This window comes from Ictidomys tridecemlineatus, chromosome 5 (assembly GCF_052094955.1).
Source record: "Ictidomys tridecemlineatus isolate mIctTri1 chromosome 5, mIctTri1.hap1, whole genome shotgun sequence".
NCBI lineage: Eukaryota > Metazoa > Chordata > Mammalia > Rodentia > Sciuridae > Ictidomys > Ictidomys tridecemlineatus.
This window is the reverse complement of record NC_135481.1, coordinates 111785370-111812518: the sequence shown is the minus strand read 5'-3', so window position 1 is coordinate 111812518 and position 27149 is coordinate 111785370. Positions and strand designations below refer to the sequence as shown.

At 49.3% G+C, this 27149-nt stretch overlaps 1 protein-coding gene and 1 pseudogene across 1 annotated transcript in view; one reads left to right on the top strand and one right to left on the bottom strand.

Moving 5' to 3' along the window:
• The first annotated feature begins 12615 nt into the window (after window positions 1–12615).
• Window positions 12616–27149, top strand: part of Ccdc88c (coiled-coil and HOOK domain protein 88C) — a 114229-nt gene continuing 99695 nt past the window's right edge. The window contains exons 1-3 of the mRNA XM_078050720.1: window positions 12616–12862; window positions 13554–13654; window positions 21692–21800. Coding sequence (XP_077906846.1) covers window positions 12803–12862; window positions 13554–13654; window positions 21692–21800 — 270 coding nt within the window. The 5' untranslated portion in view covers window positions 12616–12802. The remainder of the gene's footprint in view (window positions 12863–13553; window positions 13655–21691; window positions 21801–27149) is intronic.
• LOC101955172 (large ribosomal subunit protein uL1 pseudogene) lies at window positions 25091–26017 on the bottom strand (annotated as a pseudogene).

Below are 27149 nucleotides of genomic sequence, written 5' to 3'. Positions count from 1 at the left end.
CGATTTTCAACAAAGATACTGTTATGTGCTGGATTGTAAGCTCTCAAAATTCAGACATTGAGGTCCTAATCCCCGCCCTTCAGAATGTGACTGCATTTGGAGATAGGGTCTTTCAAGACTTAACTAAATGAATTCCTTCTTTTTTTTTTTTTTTTTGGTACGGGGGATTCAGCCCAGGGACATTTTACTAGTGAACTACATCCCCAGCCCTTTTTGTTTTTTGAGACAGGGTCCCCCTACGTTGCTTAGGGCCTTGCTAAATTGCTGAAGCTGGCTTCAAACTTGTGATCTTCCTGCCTCAACCTCCCAAGTCATTGGGGGTTATAGGGTGAGTGCCACCAATTAAAATGAATCATACAGTGGCATTCTAACCCAGCATCATGTGTTCTTATAAGAAGAGGAAATGAGGGCTGGGGATGTGGCTCAAGCAGTAGCGGCGCTCGCCTGGCATGCATGCGGCCCGGGTTCGATCCTCAGCACCACATACCAACAAAGATGTTGTGTCCGCTGAAAACTAAAAAATAAATATTAAAAAATTCTCTCTCTTAAAAAAAAAAAGAAGAGGGAATGAATACACAGACACAGAAGGAAGATCATGTGAAGATTCAGGGAGAAAACACTATCTAAAGCCTGGAGAGGGGCTGGGGCGGGGCTCAATGGTAGAGCACTTGTCCAGCATGTGTGAGGCCCTTAAAAAATTAAATAAACAAAATGAAGGTATTGTGTCCATATACAACTAAAATATTTTATAAATAAATAAATACATCCTGGAGAGACGTCTTAGAAGAAACCAAGCCCAAGGACACCTTGATCTTGAACTATGAGCCTTCAGAATTGTGAAAATTAAATTTTTTTTCCTCCTGTTGAAGCTACCCGATGGTGAGATTTTGTTATTGTAGGTCTAGCAAACTCACACAGATTTTAGGACAAAGTCTGTTTCTCGAAGAACAAAATCTTAATTTTGAGGGATTTCTCGAATTAATTCTCTAATGCAATTAGATTTAAAGGCACGAATCACTTTTAATGATTTACTTTAAGTGATTTATTTAAATTATTTTAATGATTTCCCAGTAGCAGAGACAGCGTGGACAATCCATGGCGCCATGCAAAGTGAAGATACCCAAACATCACCATTGGCTTCCCTGAATCAGATACTTCTAAGAGGCAAGGTTCTGTGCGATCATGTCTGATGTTTGGACATTTTCACCAAACCAGAAATATGAAGATTGACTGGCTGCACCTAGTTTCACTGAACAAAGTGGGGAAAGAAGGTTGAGCTCAGGCATTTCAATTTCCAGACAAGGGCTACATCAATGAACAGAAAGCTGCTAGTTTTGTCCTGAGAGACCCCAATCTCCTGTAGCTGCAAAGCTGAGATCACTAACACCCAAATCTAGAGCGTCATCCTGTGGGTGACTGAATTAAAATGCAAGTGCTCAACCCTCCAGCGCATCAACCCAAGAAGGGTGCTGTTGTTGGAACCATGTCTACCTACCCCCAATGCATATGTTGGTGGCAACCCTCAATGTGACTCCTATATTTGGAGATAGAACTTTTGGGAGGTAATCAAGGTTAAACGAGGTCATAATCCAGTAAGTCTGGGGTTCTTACAAGAAGAGGAAGAGCCCCTGGCGCTCTTGCATGTCCTTGTATATGCAAAGGGGAGGCTATGGGAGGACAGGGCCAGAAGGTAGCCATCTGCAAGCAAGGAAGAGAGCCCTCACCAGAAACCAAATTTGATGCTAAGTTGATCTTAAACTTCTAGACCCCAGAACTGTGAGAAATAAATTTCTATTGTTGGGCACCCCATCTGTGGCATTCTGTGTCAGAGAGGTGAACCCTGCTTTGGGTAGTTCCATGCTAGACACTTTGATTCTCTTCAGGACCCGGGTACATCATCCACCTTTGCTGTAACCCCATAACTAGACTCAAGTCCCAGCAGACCCCTAAAGGTGAGGTACAAAGGGTGGCCCATTAGAAGGTGGGCTGCACTCCAAAAGAACACCACCATCCCCCATGCACAAGGAATGCCCTCTGAGACCACCAGTGGATGCCTGGACCATGGACAGTGCTGTGTTCTGTTAGTTAGTGCTTTTCCATCTTAACTAAGCACACTGGTCACACAGTGGTGTAACTGTTGCAGTTGGAGATGTGACACCAAAACCAGTATGAATTGTTCTTCTTCAATGTCACGGACAGAAACAACCTCAGCCTACTTATGATTTTCTTACTGAGAACTTTCACCTTTCCTTTTAAAGGAAGCACTTTTATGGCTTCTCTTTGGCACATCTGAGTTGCCAGCATACCAACTCTTGCAGTTTGAAGTCATTATTAAGTTTAGAAAAGGGTCACTAGGAGGGCTGGGGTTGTGGCTCAGTGGTAGAGCGCTCGCCTAGCACATGTGAGGCTCTGGGTTCGATTCTCAGCACCACATAAAAATAAGTAAATAAAATAAAGGTATTGTGTGCAACTACAACTAAAAAATAAATATTCAAAAAAGGTCACTAGGGCACAAGCACCACAGTACCACAACCACAACACTAGATCTGATAACCGAGGTGCCTACTAAGTGCCTTCTGGGTGGGTAGTATATACAGTGTGGATACACTAGACAAGGGACAACCCATGTCCTGACGGGAACAGATGGTGCAGGAGTTTACTGTACTACTCAGAACATTAGGAAATTTTAACTTTTGAAATTTTTATTTCTGAAATCTTCCATATTTTCAGAGCAAGGGTGACTGAAACCACAGAAGTGAAATAATAGGGGGTACTGTGTGTGTGTGTGTGTGTGTGTGTGTGTGTGTGTGTGTGTGTGTGGTGTGTTTTCTGTTCCTTTGGACAATCTTAATATGGTTGCCAAGGTCATTCCATAAATAATAATCTTGGGGCTGGAGTTGTAGCTCAGCGGTAGAGTGCTTGCCTTGTACGTGTGAGGCACTGCGTTTGATTCCAAGCACCACATATAAATAAGCAAATAAAATAAACGTCCACCAACAACTAAAAAATACACACACACACATACACACACACACACACACAAAGAAATAGAAATCTTTTCCACAAATGGAGCTAAAATAATAGTCAACGTAAAAGAATGAAGTTGTGACTTTGCCTCATATAAAGTAACTCAAGATGGATGGAAGACCTTAGTGAAGCACAAAACCATGAAATTATTACAAGAAAGCCTAGAGGCAATGGGCAATTGTTTATGACCTTGGCGTTGGCAACGGGTTCCTAGACCTGAGGCATAATCAACAACATGAGGGCAGGGATGTAACCCCATGGTAGAGCGCCTGCCTAGTGTGCGCAAGGCCCTGGGTTTGATCCCCAGCACCACAAAGGAAGGAAGTTAAATCCAAACTAAGTCAAACAGAAAGAATAAGATAGAGAGTAGAAATCAATGACATTAAGGAAAGAAAAATAATAGCAATATTTTTCTTTGGAAAAAAAAATCAATAAAGTCAATGAACATCTGGCTACACTAACCTCAGGGAAAAAGGAGCGGAAAACACAACTAAGTAGAGCAAACGTGAAAGAGGAAAGGAACCCCGGCAGCCACCACGGACATCACAGGTTCAATATGGGTACAGTGGGAACAGGTCTATGACGGAACAGTTGACAATTAAGATCAAATGGAGCCAGGCACGGTGGCTCACGCCTGTAATCCCAGCGGCTTGTGAGGCTGAGGCAGGAGGATCCTGAGTTCAAAACCAGCCTCAGCAATGAGTGAGACCCTGTCTCTAAATAAAGTACAAAATAGGGCTGGGGTGTGGCTCAGTGGTGGGGTGTCCCTGAGTCCAATCCAAAAAAAAAACCAAAATCAAATGGAGACAATCTTTAAAGGTGCCAACTACCAAAGCTTCATCAGTAAGAAATAGATAAGCTGATTACTTCGTATCTGTTTGTATCAGAGAAACTGAACTTGTAAACAGGACCTGGAGGGCTGCACCTGTAATAACAGCTACTCAGAAGGCTGAGATAGGAAGAGTTCAAGACCAACCTGGGAAATTTAGTCAGACCCTTTTTCAAAATAAAATATAAAAAGAGCTGGGGCCACAGCCCAGTGCTACAATAAATAAATAAATAATTTAAAAAATTAATCATGCTTTGGTATGATTAACCAATTAAACTTTTTCTCAGAGTTTAATTGTAGTAAAAACCATCCAAGGCTGGGGTTTTGGCTCAGTGATAAAGTGCTTGCCTAACATGCATGAGGCACTGGGTTCAATCCACAGCACCACATAAAAATAAACAAATAAAATAAGAGTATTGTGTCCATCTACAACTAAATAAAATAAAATAAAATTTAAAAATCCAGCACTAGGCATGGTGGCACACATCTGTAAACTCAGCTCTGGAGGCTGAGGCAAGAGGATGGCAAGTTTGAGGTCAGCTTTAGCAATTTAGCAAGGCCCTAAGCAATTTAGCTAATCCCTGTCTCAAAATAAAAAAAATAAAAACAGTAGGGGATGTGGCTCAGGGGTTAAGTGCCCAAAGGTTCAATCCCTGGTACAAATAATAAAATAAAATCAGCAACTAAAACTTTAGTTCCAGACGTCTTTACTGGCAAATCAAATGAATCATATTCTACCAAATATTTAAGGAAAAATAATGACAACTGTATTGAAGTCTTCTAGGATACCAAGAGGAAGAACTATACAATGCCCTGGGTTCGAGCCCAGCACCAGGGGAAGAAAAATAGGGATCAGTTCCCTATTTATTTTATGAAGTCATTGTTGCTTGACCCTCCCCAAAAGGCATTACAAAAAGAGAAAACTATAGACCAACACCCCTCATGAGTATACATGTGAAAATTTTCAGTGAATCTCAACAAATTACTAGCAAATTGAATTTAATAATACATAAACATAATAAATCCTGATGGCAACCAAGGTTTATCCCAGGAATGCAAGGCTGGCTCAACATCCGAAAGTCAATTAATGTCATTCACCACATTGATAAATGTGAATATCATAATATGTAAATTTTTGTGCAAACACAAACACCAAAAGCAAACCGGGGGGACAAAGGATTCACTGGGTAGAAAATATGGCAACATACAGCATGAATGGGCAAACCCCCTAATCGCTATGAAGAACCTTTAAAAAGGTTAGGTTGTCTAAAAATCCTATAGAAAAATGGACAAAAGGCTTTGGAACACTCAGTTCACCCACAGAGATACTGAAAGCTGGCTTATGATCATGGAGACAGCAAATTAAAACTGCAGGCGGCTCCACTTCTCACGGGTGGGGTCACAAAGTCGTGGAAGCCCGAGGGTGCCCTCTGCTGGTGAAGTGGCACTGTCCTCTATTGCTCATGCTTCACTCAGGTTTTCAGGCTTGAGCATAAAAGGTGTTTTCAGAGCCCCAGAGCTAGGAACCCTGTTCAGAGCCTGCACCAGGCCCTCAAATGCTTGGCCCTGTTCTGTACTGGCTGTGAGCAGAGCTGAGGTGGCTGAGGGCAGGGACTTGGAGCCAACTCCCTGTGGAGTTTTTAAGATCCCTTAAACATGCAAACCTTTGTGGAACATGTGCCCTGCTGTGGTGTTCCTCAAGAGTCTCTCCTACTGCTGTCACATGTGGAATCATGGCACCCACCGGGGTGGAATCCTGATAGGAGCCACCGTCTTTGGTTCTTGCTTCTTCCTGCCATTTACTGCCTCACACTGTGCCACCGGGTGGCCCTGCCACTGCAGACCTTGTTTCTCTTCCATTCCCTGTGGGTGTCTGATGCCAGGCACCATGACATGTTCAAGTTCTGACGTGTCCTCTAGGCCTGTGCCCTCACAGCACGTTTTACCAAATCGCGGCTCATGCTGGAGGCTGGCTGGTAAAGGAAGGGCGAAGGGGAGCCATGCTTTCCAGAGCGTTCTTAAAGTGCCCAGGAATCAACTAGAGATCCTGTTAACATGCAGATTCTGATTCATATAGGGCTTGGGGAGCTCCCTCTTGCCAGTGGTCCACAGGCCAAGCAGAAGCTATTAGAGAAATACTGGTGGAGGCGTGGTAGAGCACACCTGTAATCCCAGCCGCTTGGGAGGCTGAGGCAGGAGGATCGAGAGTTCAGAGCCAGCCTCAGCAACTTACTGAAGCCCTAAGCAACTCAGTGAGACCCTGTCTCTAAATAAAATGTAAAAAAGGGGTGGGGATGTGGCTCAGTGGGTAAGGCCTCTGGGTTCAATCTCTAGCACAGAAGAGATAGATATATATATAGAGAGAGATAGGTGGGCTCCCCAGGGTTGGTGGCAGCTCATTCTTCCCCCCCCCCCATCCCCACCCTCCGTCAGAGCACTGCCTAGCCCTTCTCACCACCCACAGCTCTAGGGTGGGCTCTACTCATCTCTCCCAGGGATCACTGCTGAAGTCTCCAGATTTATCTCCACAACTTTCCCCCCTTTAATCCATTTCTTGAGGTTGTACAGAGAAGATTCTCTTGAAATGCAAACCCGCTTAAGTCCTCGCCCAGTCTCAGGACTTTCGTTGACTCCCCTTTTCCTTAGGATAAAGCTGAACACTTGCCTGAGCCCATCAGGCCCCTTGCAAGAGGGCCCAGGCTGCCCCACCAGCATCACCTTCCTTGGCTCCTCATCCCGTGGGGTTCCCTCCACATACCTCTGCCCATGGGTGCCCTCTGTCGGGAGTATTGTGCTCAGCTCTCTGCAAGGCATATTCTTACTCATCCTTATACGCCCTGGGCACATACCCCATCCTCAGCAAAGCCTCTTGGGAGTCCCTGAAAGAAGCAGAGTCAAACACACCCTCCTTTACCTTATTTCTGACCTTATACAAGCCTCCCAAGATGCTTCATAGCTGGACATGGTGGCATGTACCCAAAGTCCCAGCTACTCCGGAGGCTGAGGTGCAAGGTTACTTGGGCCCAGAAATTTGAGGCCAACTTGGGCAACATAGTAAGACCCTGTCTCAAAAAATCCCAGCGACGTAACAATGATCATTTAGAAGCACGACCGACGTCTGTGTTGTACCTCCCAGGACTCTCACAGTCAGGGCCACCTAGCCTTCACTAGGTTCCAGAGAACACAGTTCTGAGCCAACACGGGGCTTCACAGCAGGGCCCCTGTCTCAGAATATGTAGTCAGCAGGAGAGAGCCTGGACCTGCTTGGAATTCCCAGCTCAACCTAGTCCCAAATTGGCTGAGAAAATTTAGATAGATCACATGAATCAACCTGTCTTCTCTGTTGAAATGCTGTGATAAACAAGGATCTCATTTACATGAGGATGCTTTGAAAAAATATCAAGTGCTTCAGTAATTTTAATGATTTAGTAATTTTAGCAATCATCTAGGTTATGCCAGGCACTTTACCTAGAGGGATCCTAGTCCTCCACAGCCCTGGGAGATTGACAGTAATAGCCAAATTGTGCAGACAGAAAACCAGGGCTGCAAAGCCAAGAAATTTATTTTGAGTTGCATTGCCAACAGGGCAGAGCCAGGGCAGAGCCCAAAGGTCTGCTGGCCCCAAACAGATACGTTTTCTTTTTCTTTTTCTTTTAATATTTATTTATTTATTTATTTTAGTTTTCGGCAGGCACAACATCTTTGTTGGTATGTGGTGCTGAGGATCGAACCCGGGCCGCACGCATGCCAGGCGGGCGCGCTACCGCTTGAGCCACATCCCCAGCCCCCAGATACGTTTTCTATTCAGATTTTGTGTAAGCCTTTCTCATGCAAAATTATATTATATCGTCTCATCTAATAATGCAGCTTTATAATAAATTATTGAATTTTTTTTTCACTACTGGGGAGTGTATCCAGGGCCTTATACATATAAGATGAGCTCTCCACCACTGAGTGGTACCCCCAGCCCCCCATTTTAATCATTTTTATTAATATGTAGGTAGCTATTAAAAATGCTGAAGATTTAACTTTGTTTTTATTTCTGACTCTTTTTTGAGAGTTTGCGTCAGTCAACTTTTCATTGGGGTGACCAATGAAATGACCAATACCTGAAAGAACAACTTACAGGAGGGTAAGTTTATTTCAGGCTCAAAGTTTCAGAGATTCAGTCCATGGTCGACTGATTCCATTATTCTGGATCTGAGATGAGGGAGAATATCATTGTGGAAGAGCAGGGCAGAGGGAAGCTGCTCAGTTCACAGCAGCCAAGAAGAGGGGTAGGGGGGAGAGAGAGAGAGAGAGAGAGAGAGAGCCCAAACACATGAACTTTGCAGGGGACACCTCATACCCAAACCATAACAAGATTTGTGTTGTGTCTGTGTGCGCATGTGAAGCCAGATTCAAAATTAGGTAGTCAGTGTAGTTGTAAGGGTCTGGCGAAACGTCGGAGGGAGAGACCACCCAAGAGACTGACTCCATGCAATTGGCAAAAGGGGATATTTATTGGGGATCCATTCCAGCGCGCTGGGACTCTGTGCTCACTCAAGAAGGGAGAGCAGCCCAGAGCCCAGAGCAGAGTTCAAGCAGAGCTTAAGTACACTTTTTGGAGAGGGTGGGGGGCTTTGCATACATCAGAACAAATCATCATGAGGCGCGGGAAAATTGAACAACAACCCTGAGTCAGGATTAGCACATACATTGGCGGGAACAATCAGGGCAGGAGTATTGGTGCTCCTAGGTGGGGTACACATTCAAACTGATTGGTTTAGGTCCTGCAATGCCTACGTGCCAAGCAACTCGGAACCCTTAGCTATTAAACAACCAGAAAGTCAGTGGAAATATTTACTGGGCAGTTCCAGTATTGTCCTAACAGCTGCAGGGATTACAGGTTTTGGGGGTAGCAGAGGGACTCTAACAATACCTAGTCTTTTACTTTTTAACCCAATCTCTGCACTTTGGAAGTTTTAGGATGCCTGGTCTTTTACACTTTAACTCAGGCTCCGCGGCTTAGAATCAGCTTGGAAATTTTACCTTTACATAGTTAGGTAAATCGGGTCTAATATCATAATATCGAGTGAAATCTAAAATGGAGGCCATGCTGATAATGATTCTGGGAAACGCAGGACAACTCATGGAAAGGCCCTAGGCCAAAGTCCACCCCAAAGGAATGTTAATGGAACCCAGGGAACAGCCCCAGCAGATTTGAAGATAGCCCATCCCAAAGAAGTGTTAATGAAGTCCTTCCTGCCCAGATCACCTGTGTCCCAACCCTTCCCACCTACATTCCATCACCAAAACTATAAAAAGGGGAGACAACCGCCCTTCCACGGATTCCACCTCTTGGGTCCCCTTCTTTCTCCGGGAGAAGTCTTTTTTTCTGTCCTTTAATAAATTTCTAATCTCTACTCTGACCTTGCCTTGGCGGGCTCTCTCGTGTTATTCTTCAACATCGGGGAAGCAAGGACTCTTCACCGGCCCACAGCGGTAACACATGTGCAGTGCCAGGGATAGAAGAGCCAGGGCCTCTTGCACAGTTTCATGTCTTGTTCAATGTGCTTACCACAATGTTTGGCACTTATCCAGTAATAAAGCATCCATTTGTAGTATAGACCTAACTCTAAAACAGGAATAATGATGGCACCTATCACCTAGGGTTGTTGTGATTATTAAATGAGTAAAATATTTAGAATGCTGACTAAAAGAATAAGTACTCAGTATTCACTGTAAATTACTGTCAGTCTTTAGGTTGAACCATTTGAAATGGTAATTTTTATAGGCCAAAGTTTGACAAAACCAGCAATTTCATATGGCGCAACCTGTGTCTTTCAGAGGAAGGGACAGGCAGAAGAAAATGGTTAGAAGTATGTTTACTTGAGCATATTGTTTTTCAATATTGCATTTAAACTTCCAAATTTCCATGTTTTAATGTATTATTTCCTATTCTTTGAAAAAAAAAAAACCTTTAAAGGGATTGACTGGAACATAGATATTCTTTTATGCATTTACATCTCCAAAGTCTTCAAATCTTTAATTTTGTTCCTGAATTTCACAATAATAACTTTTTTTCAATATTTGAAGAATATTCTAAAATGTCAAACCTGTAACAGAATATAAAACCATCATAGAATATAATATTTGTTATAGGTTTGTTTCATTATTTTACACTGATTTATGCAGAAATGTCCTTCCTTCCTTCCTTCCATCCTTCCTTCCATCCTTCCTTCCATCCTTCCTTCCATCCTTCCTTCCATCCTTCCGTGGTGCCGGAATTGAACCCAGGGCCTGTATATGCAAGGCAAGCCCTCTACTATGCAGCTATATCCCCAGGAATGTATTCTTAAAAAGTCTTATTTAAATCTCAAAGTGAAATGACAAAGTTAAATGAATCCAACTGAGAACTGGCATTTAAAGAATAAGGACATTTGTAACTAACCTAAAATATCTACTCAACTGCAACAACTACAAGTATTACTTCTTCTTCTTTATTTTTTTATTTTTTGGCATGGGGTGGGGGATTGAACCCAGGGGTGCTTTATCACTGATCCACATCCTCACCCCTTTTTATTTTGTATTTTGAGACAGGGTCTTGCTAAGTTGCTGAGGCTGGTCTCAAATGTGTGATCCTTCTGCCTCAGGCTCCTGAGCTGCTGGGATAACAGGCATGTGCCTTGGTGCCCAGCATCTACACCCCTTTTCATGCATCACCTTGAACTTCAAATTTACCCTATGAAGCCCTAGCAAAGGAATAATATTCTGATTTCACAGATTAAAAGGCTTATAAGAAATAACGGGCCCAGGTCACCCTGTCCTTTGAAGTCTTTCAACATGTAACCTGGGCACATCCAGTTCACCTGCCTGTGGCCCAGAGACTGCCAATGTCCCCAGGGAAAAATTCCCACACCATGATGGGAAAGGTCTTCAATTTGTTGAGGGCCACCGCTGAGTCAGGATGAGGCATGGCACGGGAGTGGTTGAGAGGTGGCGCCAACTAGTCATTGAGATGATGATGGTTATGTTAAGCTGTGTATTCAATTGTATATTTGACCTTTACTGTCCAGCAATAGGGTGGCTCTTGCTGCCTCGGGGCGCTACTTTGGAGTTCCCATGGAGTTCTGGTGGACCTCGGTGGAAGTAGAGAGTGTTCATGGAGTGCTGGTGGAGTTCGGCAATAAAGCTTCCTGTTTGAAGATACAAGTGCTTTGTGGCGGCTGGTGATTTGTGCCCAGCCAGACTGCGGCAGGAACTGTCACAAACCATTTGTCCAATGCATTTCTTAGTGCAAAAGAGTATGCTTATTAGATAAATAATCTAAAAAAATTGTTGAGGTTAGGATGAAAAAACACTGGCCAATTGACACCACTTACTGCTAAGGAGATGGATGTTGGATGCACATCACATGTATTTTCTAACCGAATTTCTTTATGGACAATCAAGGTACTCTTCTAATGAATTTCTGATGCACGCGCCATCACCCCCTGCCCCAACCACCTAGTCCTCAAACTTTGGTGCCTCCCCGTGTCTTCCACACCTTAGACACACCGAACTTGGCCACCATCTCACACACTCACAGCCAGAACTGGGCCGTAATGCCACAGGTCACCAGCAGATGTCGCAGCCTCAACACTTGACGAGGCCAACTTTCAAAAATGACTAATGAGCCAATCGGCAGCGGTTGAGTGCCTTCTGTATACTTGCTGAGCATTGATAGGCGCTTCAAGTCAACCTCTTGCCAGTTGACTCCTGTGAGAAACGGTTTACAGTCAGGATTCAATTCGTTAAATCGTATATTGTGCTTGAACAAGGACCGGGTAGTGGTGTGAAAATTATTACAGGTTGTGATCAAGTGGCAAAGACTAGCCTGGAACTAAGGCTCTGGAGCCTCCATCTTCGCTCCGCTTGTCTCGCACCGCTTTTGTCTCAGCATGGGGATCCCGCCCTGGGGCTTTCCTTCCATCCATAGCCTTGCCCCCTTTCCTGTACCCTGTCAACTGCTATGCACCTAGGGCTGGTATCTGGCTGTCCTCCACTGAGTGGCAAGGTGGTGGTAGTTTGGAGGGTGAAGCGTGGGTAGAGTCACAGCTGGGGTGTGGCCAGGTTTGTGCGACCACATCCCCGGGTTCCTGCAGGAACTTCCAGAAGGCAGGTGGCCCGGAAGGTGGCACTGGTGGGGCTCAAGAGGCAGCCCTTTTACAGTCTAAACTCAACATAAAGTTTCTTCCTTTGGCCTCTGGGCCTGAGCCCCGCCCCACCTGCCCTTAGGCCAACCCCAGCACCCCGTGGTCGCGGGCACTTTTCTGGCGCCTGGCACAGCCGTGAGGGGCGCGGATTGGGCTCTCCAGCCACGAGCCTGGGCGGGGCCTCTAGGCAGCATCTGGGGGTTGCACCTGCCGGGACCCTGCGCCGCGTGCGTGCGGCGGCCCGCGGCGGCTTCTCAGGCAGGCGTCCAGCTCCCAGCGCGCACCGGTGCCCACGCACCCCAAGCCAGCACGTGGCGTCCGGGGCCGGCCGCAGGCGCAAGCGCGCAGGGAGGCGCCACGTGCTGTGGCCCCACGCGCGGGACGGCTGCGCTCGGCGGGGCCCACGTGCGGGGAGCCGGGCCCAGGGCTCCCAAATCCGCGCGCGTGCGGGCCGCCGGCGTCCAGCGCAGCCTCCCCGCGCCGGGCTCGGGAGCAGGCACCGCGAGGCGGCGCGCCGGCCGCCCAGGGCCGCCGAGGGGCGGGGCCGCCCGCATTGTTCCTCCCCGAGCCGCGGGCCCTCCCCTTCCCCCAGCCCCGGGCGGGGCGCAGGGCCGCCGAAGCCGCGGAACGTGGGCTCGCGCGCCCCGCCTTTGTCTCCCGGGCGCGAGCCGCCGCAGCCCCGCGCCCGCCGCTCGCTGCCGGAGCCGCTTTGTGCCGCGGCGCGGGGGACGCGGACGCGGGGCGCGGAGCCGGGGGGCGCAGCCTCAGCATGGACGTGACCGTCTCGGAGCTCATGGAGCTCTTCCTACAGAGCCCGCTGGTGACCTGGGTGAGTGCGCCGCCTCCCCGCCTCTTTGTTGGTGCCCTGGCTCCTCTCCTGCCGGGCCGGGGTGCCCACCCGGACGCAGGGGACACAGCAGGTGGCCGCCGGCCGCGGTGGGGTTGGGCGTCCTGCAGTTCGGGGGCGCTGGGCTGCGCGCTCGCGGCTGGGCCGGGGGCGGAGCGGGTACACCTGTTCCCGCTGGGCGCTGGGCTGGCGGCCCCGGGGCCGACGGGGTCCGAGTGGTCCTTCCCGAAACGGACCCTGCTTGCTCTCCGCAAAATACCCTGGTGGGTTTCTGAACCCCCAGACCAGCCGGTGGGTGGCGGTGACGGGTGGGGAATGGGGGACGCCAAGTGGGAACGTGAACAGGCTGGGGTGGGCGCACTGCTTTCCAGTGGATCTGAGACGTGAGAAATTTATTGAAAAGTCCCCCCTTATCCTCCGCGCTCTCGGACGCTGGAGAAAAGTGCCCAGGAAGTTTTCCTCCTCCTGCCTTGCGCCGTTGCCCGGAGTGGCGAGGGGACAGAGGCCCTGGGAGAAGGGTAGGTTCGGTGCCTGCTGAAGTGTGCAGGGGCGTGGGTGATCCCCTTCTGTCCACACCAACCCAACCGACTTTGCCCGAGGAGCGTTCGGTGTTTTGTGCCCTTGAGTGACTTCCTGCCTTTCTCTTTTTCTCTGCTCTTCCACCTCCCGGCAGGTGAAAACTTTTGGCTCGTTTGGAAGCGGCAACCAGGACAACTTGAGTCTGTATATGGATTTAGTGGACGGCATCCTTTTGAACCAAATCATGTTGCAAATGTAAGTTGCCTTCTTCAGAGAAGAGGGAAAGGATGATGCTGTAGAAGTTTAAGATTGTAAACGTGGAATGCAAGGTGGCTAGGGAGGGGCTGCCTGTTGGAGGGACACCCATATCTCAGTGTTACAGGGCGCTTTTACAGCTTTCTTGGTTGTGTAAAGACCTCCATCCAGGACTGTGCTCTGGTTGCTTGTTGGATGAAGGAAATTTGGAGTGGACTGCCATTCACGAGGTGTAGATAGTGCGATTGACTTCAAACTCAAGGACTTAACTGTGGTTTGAGCAATGAAATGAAAAAGCCCCTTTTCTTTTGGGGAGCACTGAACTGTAACGGAGAGTGTCTTGTTACAGGAAGTGTCAGGGGTGGGCTGAGAGCATCCTAGTGTGACTATTAAGTTTCACTTTAGGTTAGGACTCTGCCTGAGTTCCCTTGGGTTTTCTTTTTCAGTTGATTCCAGAGCAAGTGCAGTTGATTAAGCCCCTTTGCATGAAATGGATTTAGAGTCAGTCCGTTAGGAGATGCACAGGGAGTTGGATCCAGGGAACTGTTTGTTTGGAAGCGTGCGACTTAAGCAAGGTCTTGGTAGAAGTTGACTGGCTAGTGTATGTGTCTGACCACATCCTTTCCTGTTGCTGAGTTCTTCAGAGCCTGTCTGCGTTTGATTGACAGCCTGTCACAATGTAGGTGTTGGCTCCTACAGCTGCATTCTGTTTTTAACTCAGAAGCTGCAAGGAATTATTGGAACTGAGAGTCAGTGTGATTCACAGTCACTTGAAGCAGAATGAAACACCCTGATGTTCTCTGTGGGTCAGCTCCTTACTCTTACCTCCTTACCTATGAACAAGCACATTGTCATATTTGAGCATAAATCCAGTAGCTACTGGGAATCAGCTTCGTATGCGGTCAGTGAAGGAGAATGAACAGTTTGCTTTGGCATATCCAGAAAGAAATAAATAAAAGATAGGTAATAGATTCTACCTAAAAAGGTCTGTTCAAAACATTTTCCTGTTACATTGTGTCTTTTGTTTTCTTGTCATTTGGTGTCATGCTGTGGGAGAGACCCTGCCATCTTAAAATATAAGGTGCTTCTAATCTCACTGGTCTTCAGTATTTGATTAGCTTCTAAAAAGACACATCTATTGTCAGCGTTGGCTGAGCTTCTCAGAGAACCTTGATGAAATGAGTTTTCCTGGGGCAGCAGAGCTCCGGCAGTCCTCCCCACATTCTGCTGGACTCCCCAGATTGCTGGGTTTCATTGGTGTCATGACCAAACTTCAACCTGTCCTTACCCAAGTGAGCCTGAGACTGTTTAATTAAAAAAACCAGCAGCGTCGCGCCTCCTTTTCATTCAGCTTTACGCCCTGGCAGCCCGGGAGAACAAAAGCCCTGGGATTGTTTCTCTTTTCTTCCCTGACCTTTGGAATTCCTGAAGCGTTTACCACTTGCTTGTAAATCAGGAAAGCCTGCTGGACCATTCCTTTGAGAAATGCCAGCTCATCACTTGTTCGCATTTGCCCTGCTGCTAAATGGGGCTGAAGGGCTGCTCCCCTCCCCTGGCAGTTTTCAATGATATTTTTTCCTCTGCCATAAGCCAAGGTGGTCATACTGGAAGTGGGAACCTGGTGTGCTTGTGGCTCTCCTGGGTCCCTCCGGCTGGATCAGGAGTGAGGAAGGTGATGAGAGGATTTCCAGGAGGAGGACAGCGGAGAGAGTGGGTGGGCACAGGACCCCCGCAGCACAAGGTGCCCTACTTGGGGGTCAGGGGTCAGAGTCTGTCTGGAAGTGGTTGCCAATTGGGACCTTTGGAGTGGGGGGTGTTGGAAGTGATCTTTAGGATACATTTCACTTTCCTAAATGCCTCAAACTGTGACTTAAACCAGCTGTAGGGCCTGGTGGCGCTCGCCTGTAATCCCAGCTCTGGAGGCTGAAGCAGGAGAATTGCAAGTTTGAGGCCAGCCCCAGCAACTTAACAAGGCCCTAGTATAAAAAATAAGGCCTGGGGATGTGGCTCAATGGTTAAGTGTCTCTGGGTTTGATCTGGTTACCAAGGGGGAAAAAAAACAAACCACCATTTCACTCTGTAAAAGTTACTGTGGTTTATTAAGAAATAGGGGTTGGGGCTCAGGCTCAGGCTCAGTGGTAGAGCATCTGTCTAGCATGGGCAAGGCCCTGGGTTCAATCCCCAGGACCATAGAAGTTAAATAAGTAGAACTCATGCCCCACTATTGGACAGCCTAGGTGGCCAGCCTGGGTTTGAACCCTAGGTCTCTTTCCTGCTAGCAGTGTGACATGGGACATGCCATTTGGTGCCTTCATTTCCCATCTGGGACTTGGGAAGTACAGTTCTTCCGTGGAGCGCTGGTTGTTGGCTCTTGTGAGATGCTGTGCCAGCTCTGGGCCCAGGGCTCCTGCTCCGTTACGGTCCAAAAAAATTCAGAGGCTCCCCATTCGAGTTTGTGTTTCAGTCTGCCTTTCCCCCGCATTCTCAGTCCCTAAAGGGCCGTAGGATTCTCGGCCTCCGCTCTCTCCCGATGAGGTCTGAAGTGAAGCTGGACCTGGGCAGAAGGCCTGGCCCCACATCCGATTCTGTATTTCAGCCGGGCCTCAGTTTTCCCTCTGCCAAGTGGAGAAATGTCAGGCTAAGGCGCAGGTAAGCCTTATCTCCTGTGCTGGGAGCCCAAGACCGTGAGCTGGTCCGCTCTGATAAATGCTCCCCAAGTTGGTGGGCCCCAGGAAATGGCAGAGCAGTTTTGCTGGCTGGGTTGCACAGGGGGTGGCAGATAAGAGGCTGTTACCTAACACTCTGGAGCCATCTGGAGGCTGGTTAGAGGTGGGGTCATGTGACCGCACCTGGCCATTGTCTCTGGCAACCCTAGAAGGCTGTAGTAGTAGTCTCTTGGCCCTGTCCTCCTGGTGACATCAGTGTCACCTAGAAGCAGGAAAGCCCTATGGGCTCAGCTTTCAGGGGAGGCCCAGGTACAGGAAAGTTCCTGAATGAGAGTGTGACATTCAGTGGCCTGGCAGGGGATGCCCTGGAGAGCCTGTGACTAGGTCCTAAGTAAGCACCTTCTGTGGGCAAGGATGGATTCACTTTGGATATGGTTTGGATTCTTTTGTAGGAAATTGCTTTAGAGCCTTGACCTTAGCGTCCGGCAGATGAATTCGAATTGTTATCCTGCCATTACTGGTTTTGTGAGGTTGGACAAATTACTCTAACCTTCCGATTCTCAGTTTCCTGATCAGTGATAAAGGGGTGGTAGATCATAGGTTAGGGAGGAGTAAATAAGATGATGCATACACAAATGTCCCACGGCAGCTGTCAGTCACTGTGGTCCTCAGGAGGCCAGGAGCTTGGTTTGTGCGCATGTGCTCATCTGTGCCCCTGTGCAGCTGTGCGGTGAGGGGAGGTACCGATGGTTTGGATGTCTAGTGCAGCGGGAAACTGGGGGCTCAGGCTGGGAGCTTGTGCCCCCACGTAGGTGGCAGTAAATTTAATTCTTTGTTCAGGTTCCTTTCTGACTCTTTGTGCTAGTTGCAAAATTCAGGGTAATACATTAATTATTTGGAGGTTGGAAGCATCCTTAGGCCAATGAGGAGTTTCTTCATTTAAAGGCTAATTTCCGCCCCCAGTGCCTCCCAGAGGAGTTCATATTCCCATTTTGCAGATGCAGAAGCTGAGGATAAAAGGGCAAATACCTGTTGAGTGAATGAGTTTGTGTTGTGCAAAAATGGTGGAGCAAACAGGTTTTTCCTTGGGAATGAATGTGAGCAATCCTCCCACCCCTTTTATTTTCCATGGTGCTGGGGATGGAGCCCAGGGCCTCCTCAAGTGCTCTACCACTGAGCTGCATCCCGGCCCAGTAATTTCCTTTTTTGGTTGTAGCACATAAATAACAATCTTCAAGAGGGCTTTGAGTCCTTAAAAATTACATAAAAAGTTTATGTCCATTGTAGGAGAATAGGAGCATACAGAGGAGCAGAGTAAAAATCATCTATAATTTTGTGATGTAGCAGTAGCAGTGTTAATATTCTGGTTCCTCCCAGATGTTGTGTAAAGTGTGTATTGATTTTTATATGCATATGGGCACATGCTACATCTTCTTCTTTTTAACCTGTGATATGCTGCAGACATCTCTCTATTGGAAATCCATAGTTTCTTCTTCTTTTTTTTTTAAACAATTTTTTAAAAAAATTGGTTCTACTTAGTTATACATGACAGCAGAATGCATTTCAATTCGTTGTACACAGATAGAGCACAACATTTCAATTCTGTGGTTATACACAATGTAGAGTCACACCACTTGTGCAGTCATACTTGTACCTAGGGTAATGATGTCGTCTCATTCCACCATCTTTCCTGCCCCATGACCCCTCCCCTCCCCACCCTCCCCTTTGCCCAATCCAAACTTTAACAATTCGATTTTTTATACCTTTATTTTATTTATATGTGGTGTTGAAAATTGAACCCAGGGCCTCACACATACTAGACAAGCACTCTACCACTGAGCCACAACCCCAGCCCCCACAATTTTTATTTATTTAATTTGTTACACATGGCAGCAGAATGTATTTCAATTCATAATACACATATAGAGCACAAGTTTTCATGTCTTTGGTTGTTCACAAAGTAGAGTCACATCATTTGTGTCTTCATTTATGTACTTAGGGTAATGATGTCCATGTCATTCCACTGTCTTTTCTACCCCCATGTCTCCTCCATTCCCCTCCCTCCCCTTTGCCCTATCTGAAGTTCCTCCATTCCTCCCATGTTCCTCAACCCCATCCCCATTATGGATCAGCATCCACATATCAGAGAAAATATTCGGCCTTTGTTTTTTGGATTGGCTTACTTCACTTTGCAGAATATTCTCCAGCTCCATCCATTTACCTATGAATGCCATGATTTTATTCTCTTTTAATGCTGAGTAATATTCCATTGTGTATATATACCACAATTTCTTTATCCATTCATCTATTGAAGGGCATCTGGATTGGTTCCACAATTTAGCTATTGTGACTTGTGCTGCTGTAAACATTGATGTGGCTGCATCACTATACTATGCTGTTTTTAAGTATTTTGGGTATAAATTGAGGAGTGGGATAGTTGGGTCAAATGGTGGTTCCATTCCAAGTTTTCCAAGGAATCTCCATACTGCTTTCCATATTGGTTGCACCCATTTGCAGTCCCACGAGCAGTTTAAGTGTGCCTTTTCCCCCACATCCACGCCAACACTTACTGTTTTTTTTTTTTTTTTTTGGTACTCAACCACTGAGCCCCATCCCCAGCCCTATTTTGTATTTTATTTAGAGTCAGGGTCTCACTGAGTTGCTTAGTGCCTTGCCATTGCTGAGGCTGGCTTTGAACTCCCTGAGCCGCTGGGATTACAGGCCTGCACCACTGCACCTGACTCCCCACAGTTTTGACTCTGCTTAAATTTGGGAAGTCTCTTGAATGTTTCCAAAACATAGACACTGGCTTTCCCTAAGGAGGGGACAAGGTTGCTGTAATCCTAAATTCTAACCCTCTTTTAGAGTCTAGCAAGAGTTGACTTCCTTTTTTCTAGTTAGAAGTTTTTATGCAATTGAGGGCCTGGGGGCCCCACACCTTGAACTTGGAACTCCCCAACATTGGGCCAGCTGCCCCACGGATGTGTCTCTTTCCTGTCCTCTGAGGTCCTATTGCAGCACTAGGGTTTTTATGTCCTGGGGCCGTGGTGTAAAAGATCTCTGTTTAGTTAGTGGCAGCTTTTGGGGGCATGGTGCGGTAGCTATGACCTGATTTTCCTGGCATAGAAGCCCAGTCCAGACTGGCCACCAGCCGTGGCTTCATGGCATGATGTCCTTCAGGGCTGGAAGGATCCTGTGGCCATTTTGCAGATGAGCACACTGAGGCCCAGAGAATTGTGGCCGGCCTTGGAGCCTGGACTGCAATCTGTCTGTGCCTCTGGCTCCCACTTTGTGCAGCCCAGAGAGGTGGGAGTTGTGGGGGTGCTGGGTGGGTGGAACCCGGCTTCCTTCACCAGGGTGGAGCCTTTGGTCTTCATTTGTTTCCTAATAACCTCTCTTCACCCGAGAGCTTTAGTTAAATGAGGGAGTACTAATGATCACAGTCATTAGTCTAATTAGTCATATAGCAAATGTCAAGGTTTCCTTTGAATGTTGTTTCAATTAGTTCTTTCTTCCCAGAATTGGGGAGAACGAAAGCAGGGACGGTCTGAAGCAGCCGTGATGTGATATGATGTGATGTGAGGGACACCTGGGTCCCTGGCCCTGGATGCTCACAGTGCCTTTGCCTGCGTGGAGGATTTGTGCAGTGAATGCCGAGCTTTGGGCCCTGGCACTCTGGGGTGGCCCTGTCTGCCTTACATGGGTCTGGTACTGCAGTAGCGGTACGGCAGTAAAAGCCCTGCTTGCTCTCTGAGCGCTGCTCTGTTAAGCAGCGTGTTGTCACTATGGAATCGCTCGCTTCTCATCTCTTAAGGTAGCTACAGTCAAAGGAGGAGAATTGCACCTGGAAGAAAAATTATTTTGAAATGCTAGAACACTCTGTAGCTGAAATGCCTTTGTGGTTAAATTCTGAATGCCACCTCTTTTCCTAAATTAATTTCAATGGAACTGTAAAACCTTTATTTTCTCTGTAATGAATGGCTCTAGGAGAAACGTGGAACATGTAGATGACTTGGCCAGACTCCATCACTGTGCAGGGACAATGACAATTAGAAAGAGGTCTTCTGGTTGCCCCAGTGTGGCTGTTTTAGCAGATATGGGATGACTGAATAAGTCCATGGCTGGTTATGGCGCGTGAAGGGTTTGCACGCTCTGGACACTGCTGAGACGCACCTTGTATATGTCAAATATTTACTTAAAGGTTGAACTTTAAACAGCTTGTGTTACACAAAAGCATTATACTTCCGATGACGTTTGGCATGATTTTGATGGGTAGGGTTTTTCCTCCTATTCCTCAGGTTCCCATTAATTGCTGGCTTTAAAGGAGCCAGTCGGCTTGAGACTCTCTTCCTCGACTCCCCACACCAGCCCCCGGGAGGCCCTGCGCTTTTGTCATTGTGTGTGGATGACAGATGAAACCCCACAGGCGGGCTTCGAGTTCGATGTCAGTCCTTGGAGGTGTCTTGGGACAGGGACTGGAGGGGAAGCCTTTGTCAGGAAAAGCAGGGCAGCTGAGGAAGGCGGGCGCTGAATCTGGCCCCTAGACCTAGCCATTGGCCGACACAGAGGCCCTGCACGTAGGTGGGAGAGATTCCAGATCACGGGGGTGTAGCCTTCCTTCCAGCTCCGTCCTGGCCAGACCTCCCCTCTGCCCGAGGTTGGAAAACAAACGACTCCTGGGGGGGTCCCCTCAGGGGTGACTTGCCTCCCAGCGTTTCTCATGGGTGCACTGTACACTGTGCAGTGCCTTAGACTGGGTATATCAGTTTCTAGACATAATCATGTTTCTTATTTTTCTTGATATTTCACTTATTTTGCTTAGTTTTTGTTTTATTTATTTTTGGCACTGGAGATTAAACCCCAGGGAACTTTACCACTGAGCTGCATGCCCAGCCCTCTTTATATTTTATTTTGAGGGGCAGGGTCTTGCTGAGTTGCTGAGGGTCTTCCTAAGTTGGTGAGGCTGGCCTTGAACTTAGGATCTTCCTGCTGTGGCCTCTCTTGTTGACGGGATTCTAGGCGTGTGCCACTGGGCCCAGTGTAGGTTATTGATCTTTATACAGTGTGACAGTGGGTCTTCATTGACGTGTGACTGTCCTTATGGTGCCAATAACAGGAGGGATGGAAGCAGCCTGATGAGGGCCGCGGCAGCCCAGTGCCTGGGTGGGCAGTGGGGAGGGAAGGCTCTCCCAGAGTCCTGGCTTGGCCCTGGCAGTTAGGATTTGGCTTGAACTGCACTGTCACAACCTCATAGTCAACAGGGCCTCACGAGGCTCAGGGGACTGGAGGACTGAAGGGTGGTGGAGACTGGGGAAGGAAGTGTGACACGGGCCAGGAGGTGCGATTTCCGCTGTCCTGTTTCTTCCCACAGAGACCCCCGGCCCACCAATCAGCGCATCCACAGGCATGTCAACAACGACGTGAACCTTCGCATCCAGAACCTGACCATCCTGGTGAGAAGCATCAAGACCTACTACCAGGTAGGGCGGGCCTCCTTCATGGTGCTCCTCCTCGCGGGAAGCCCAAGGCAGTGGTGGCCTTGGGAAGCTGCTTGCTGAGCCCTCCTGTGGGCGTTGTGGGAGGCTGAGCTGCTGCCCTTGGCTTGACTCAGCGCAGTGGGTGGGTTCGCGCCCCTCACTGTGAAGGCCCAGGGAGCCTCGGACTTCAGCTTGGGAACTTGCCGGAAGGGATTATTGTCCGTGCGCCCGGCTCTGTGTCTCTTAGAGGAGCCATGCAAGGGTGGACGGGGAGAAGGGACCATGTTTGGGCTCTGCAGGGGCCAGGAAGGGAGCCGGTGTATCTCCAGGTGGCCAGCTGGGGCGTTTCCCGAGGCCCCTGGGTCTGATCAGCGTGCTTGAGGGGTGAGACAGGCTGACGGAGGGTCTGCCCCAGCCTTCGGAGGGCCAGCCGAGAACCTGTGACCAAGGACGTGATCTCTGCATGGCTGGTAGCGATGGGAAGTGGACTGCAGCCGTGGACTCCGGGAGGCTGGTCTTCAAGCCTTCTCTTAGCAATGAAACTCTCTTCCCTGTGTGGTTTCTCTTGAGGCCCCAGGTGAAGGGGTAGTCACTCTGGTTGTCTTGGGGGTTGGGGGACCAGGTGCTTTCTGCTCAGTCACAGTGGCCTCTTCTCCTCCTAGGACCCCAGGGAAATGGTATGAGAACCTCAGCTCAAGAACAAGCCTCTGACAGATTCATGCCAGGTTTCAGCATGTCCAGGGCCAGCCCTGCTCTGAGACCTGTTCCTAGCACTCAGCTCCTTGAGCATCTCCTTGGGAGCTTCAAACCAGTCTGTCCTTTAGTTACAGAGGACTGAGGAGGAGACTGGCGCTCAGGAGGGAGGCCCCAGAGTTCACTCTGGGAACCAAAGTGGGTTTGTTTCCTTATCCGTGGGAGCCATGTTCTGGCTAGACATGCGGTAGGCAGGGGCATTGCAGCTAAGGCCTCCCTGTGTCCACTGGGCAAAGGCGATTGTGTTGCCTGTAACTTGGCATCTGGGGCAAGGGCTCTGGGGGCTGCGCTGGCGTCCAGCAGGTGCTCGGGGTGTGGCCCTGTGTGCAGGTGCTGTGTGTGGGGAGCAGGCCCTCCTGGTGCTGTGCCAGGTGCCTGAGAGCAGATGGTGCTGAGGTTCAGGAGAGGAGACCCCAGTCCAGCCTGGGGGTGGAGGGAGGTCGGGAATGCTTCTTGGAGGAGGTGACACCTGAGGTAGACCTTGTGGGCGACTGAGTTTCTGGGTTCAGAGGGTCATGGGAAGGAGAGAGCAGGGCAAGGGGTGTGGGTAGGAGCCAGGAGGCGCAGGAGCATCCTGTTCTGATGCTGTCAGCATTTTCTGGCTACTTGGATGAAGGCTGCTTATCAAATTTCAGATGAGCTGGCCTCGGTGGCGCATGCCTATAATCCCAGCAACTTGGGAGGCAGGAGGATTGAGAACTCAAACCCAGCCTCAGCAACTTAGCAAGGCTGTAAGCAACTCGGCAAGACCCTGCCTCTCAAAAATATGAGAAAGGGCTGGGGATTTTGCTTGGTGGTGAAGCGCCCCTGGGTTCAATCCCTGGTACCTTTTTTTTTCAGATGACTCAAAGCTGGGCAGGATGTGGACATGAGAGAGATGTGAATTCAGGGTTCAGAAGGGGCTGCAGGGCTGGCCAGAGCCAGCGGCACACTCTAGTAGGCGCTCTCTGGTCCAGGTGTGCCTGGTAGGGGAAGCGTCTCCTCCAGCAGCTGTGCAGTGCTCAGGCAGAGGTGGGGTATCCGCAGCCCTCCAAAAACCGTGTGGAGCACCCAGCTCTTGCGCAGCTCAAGCCATACCGGTGCTGTGCAGGCCTCATGCTGTTGGTGGCCAGCTGCTCTGAGGTCCAGGTCTGGGCTGGACCCAGGGCAGATAGTGTCTGTTTGAGAGGCAGTTTGCTGCTCTTGGTGCTGTGTAGAGCCGCAGAAGACGTGAAATGATCACATGAAGGAAGCAAAGGCCAGTCCAGACTTGGGCCCAGAAGGACTGGGAAGTGAGAGAGAGGACCCTGCACCCCAGTTCTCTGCCCTCTGCCCTGTAGCTATTTGAGGGTAGGGCTGGTGTGTGTGTTGGCAAAGGGCAGCCCAAGTGGTCACTGCCTCCCAGCCTGCTCGCTTGGAGAAACCCAACCCAGCAAGACGCGCGTGTTCGGGGCCCTGTGCGTTCAGAGTGGACAGTGTTCTGCTGTGTATCTTTTCTTTCTGATTTATGGCAAAATAAAGTTCAGTTCTCATGGTGGAAGTTGCACGTCCTCTTTATGAACAGCTTAGAAAATAAGTAGCCAGAAATCCAAACCACCCCCGAGCCCACCCCTGTTCCTGGGAGACAATCGCTGTGACCGTTTTTTAGTGCTTCCTCTCAGTTCTCGTGTGAATGGTTTTTGTTTTATGTCATCGTGGCCCTGCCATATATACAATTGCATATCCTGCCATTCCCCCGTCCCCCTGACCTGGCGTGACTTCGCCGGGGAATACCGCAGACGCTTCCCAGAGGACCGCTTAGCCTCCCCAGTGGAAGGTGGAATGCCTGGGATGGGTGGGGTGGGGGAGAGGTTGCCCCGGTGGGTAGCTTTTTGGCAGACACATTCTGCCACCTGCCCTGGGTCTTGTCCTGCAGGAGACTGTTCTACTCCCTGCTCTTACTTCCTTTTCTGCAGCCCAGTAGAGGAGGGGCCATTGGAAAGATGGGGTCTCTCCTGAAGAACATGGGCTTCTTTTGCAAGAAAGCTGAACTTGACCTCTGACAGTCTGCTGAAACAAAGGGCTCTTGCCGTTTTTCTGGGGTGTAGGGCAGTGTGGCTGGGACCCTGAGGACCACCAATAATCCCAGTCTCACTCCTCCTCCTGACCTGCTGCCCTGGGCTCTGCTGGGGTCAGGGCTCTGGAATTTGCATTTTTGAATGCTCCCTAGCTGCTAGACAGGACAGCTGCTCAGTGGGCTAGAGCGGTGGTTCCAGCCAGCCACCAGCCGGGGGCCTTGTTAGAAGTGCAGGTCTTTAGGCCTCACACCTGCCGTGGAGGTCAGGAGTCTGTTTTTATCAAGCCCCAGGTGATAAGCACCCCCACACCTGGTCAGAGCATTTCTAATGAGTCTCGGTCACTTCTAGCCCAACCTCCTGTGGCAGAGAGAGCTCACTTCTCCAGGGGACTCTTCTACGTCATCTGCACATCTCCTGGTTCCTGGATGGGAAGGCCCCGTCCCACCAGCCATCTGAGGAGGGAAGGGAAAGGAAGGGGACGAGAGGGAGCTTGCTTTCTTTGTCTTTTTTAAGGGATGTTAGCACTAGGATTTATTACGATGTGCCTTAATACAGGCGCTGGGGCTTGCCCATGGTGCTCTTGATGTATGAAGCCCAGCCAGGACATTCTGCCAATTCTTCTTGAGCAATGACACCAGGAAGTTGACAGCCAGGTGGATGTTGTACACAAGCTCATCATTTGTCATCTTCACGTGACCAACAAAACAGCCAGACACAGCACCTTCTTCCTCTGAAACTCGATTGTGGATTTCACCCCATCAACTTTGGCCACCATGTTTTCATTGTGTGTCAGCAGGGAAGGGAATTTACCAGCCTTATTTAGGCCTGGACCCAGGATTCGTGGAATCTGCTTTGTCAGAGACTCTGAGGCCAAAAAGGCGTCATGCTTCTTGGCCAGCTTCTTGACCAACTTCTTATTCTTGTTGAGCTTCTTCAATGCCTCCATGTCCATGTGGGGGATATCCACAGCCTTGGCCTCGTCACAGTGCCGCTGGTCCCCCAGGACGCACACAGAGAACTTAGGGCGGGAGTGGACTTAAGCCTGGCGGTGCCCGAGAAGCGCTGTCCTTCTGGGGATCATAGTTCTTCAAGCTGATCTGCAGCTCCACCATTTCCAGAAACTTGCGATGGTTCCCATGCAGGACTTCCCGCACCGCCTCGTACAGGGTATCTCCAGAGACTTTACTGCTCATGGTTGCTCGTGCCGAAGTAACAGAAAGAGCGAGAGGGAGCTTTCTGAAGCTGGCCAGGCGGGTGTGTGTGTGTGGGGGGCAGGGGGCAGCAGCTCCAGGACAAGCATCAGGCAGGACTGGGGATGAGAGTCCTTGAGGGAGGGCAGGCTGGCCGGACGTCAGGCTGCCCCGCCCGGCTTGCTCTCTCCATGCACAGCCGCGCGTTTTCATCTGACCTTTTTCTAAGTTTAGGTTGTTCCCCTCAGAACCTCGAATAATTACCTTAACGTGGCTTCACTTGAGAGCAGAGCCAGTCAGGAACCCACCCCTCGCCCGGTGTCCCCCCACCATGCCCGGTTCTGGGCACCACCCTCTGGCTCCTCCTCCTTTTGTTAATCTGGTGGCGTCCAGTTCACGTGTTATGCTGTTGCTGTATGTTCCTGTGTTTGCACACGTTTACACGCACACGTTTACACGCGCACATGGATCGTGCTTTGCTTTGTGTGATTTTGTTTTCCTGTAGGGCTGGGAGGGAACCCAGGGCCACACCTCGAGCCACACTTTAGACAAACTTCCATAAATGGTAGTGGGCTGCCTTGGTGCTCCCCACCAGCCGTGGTTTTGACGTTGGCCGGCCTTCCTGGCCAGTCCACTCGGTACGCGCGGGGACTGCCACAGATGAGGCTTGTCTTGGGAAATGTGTGCGCTCAGTTTGAAGATTGAAGACCTTTGTCAAGAGGAAGAATAGAAGGAAGTGTGCCTTGACATTGTTGGTGGGAACGCTGTGCGGGGAGGGTTTTAGGCGTGTGATCCCCGGCTGCTGTGAGCCAGGGACTGGCAGGGGGACCTAGTCCAGGAGCCCTGCTGCCCGGGCAGAACCAGCTTCAGGAATAATGCAGAGTGACGAGTTGGCAGAGGGGAAGTGGCCTTCTCCTCTCTGGTGGCAAAGGTCACTGAGGAGGACCTCGCCTTGATTTTGTGGCTTGTGTCACCCTTCTGAGGAAATTAAAGATGGTGTTTCTGATTATACAAATGTTTTCTTACTGAAGCTTAGGACATGTGAAGGAAATTAAGTCCGCTCTCTGGCTGAAAGGGGAACCCTGGTTGGCTTTCACCCTCCCGCCTTTTCCTGCTGGGGGGCACGTGTTCCCGAGGGTGGTCTCGGCACTCAGCGTCTCCAGCCCCCTTTTACCTCCCTGCGGTTAAGTGTCCTTCTGTAATGTGGATTTCAGTGTCTGCGTGGTAATTTTCTTGTGGCTGTTCCATTCTCATCTGTACGAGTTGGTTCTGTTTCTGAGTTATAGTCAATGACACCGCGAACCTGCCGGGCACACCAGGGCACACCGTGTCCCCGCCAGTGCTTTTGTTTCCGGGGTGAACCCCTGGCTGGG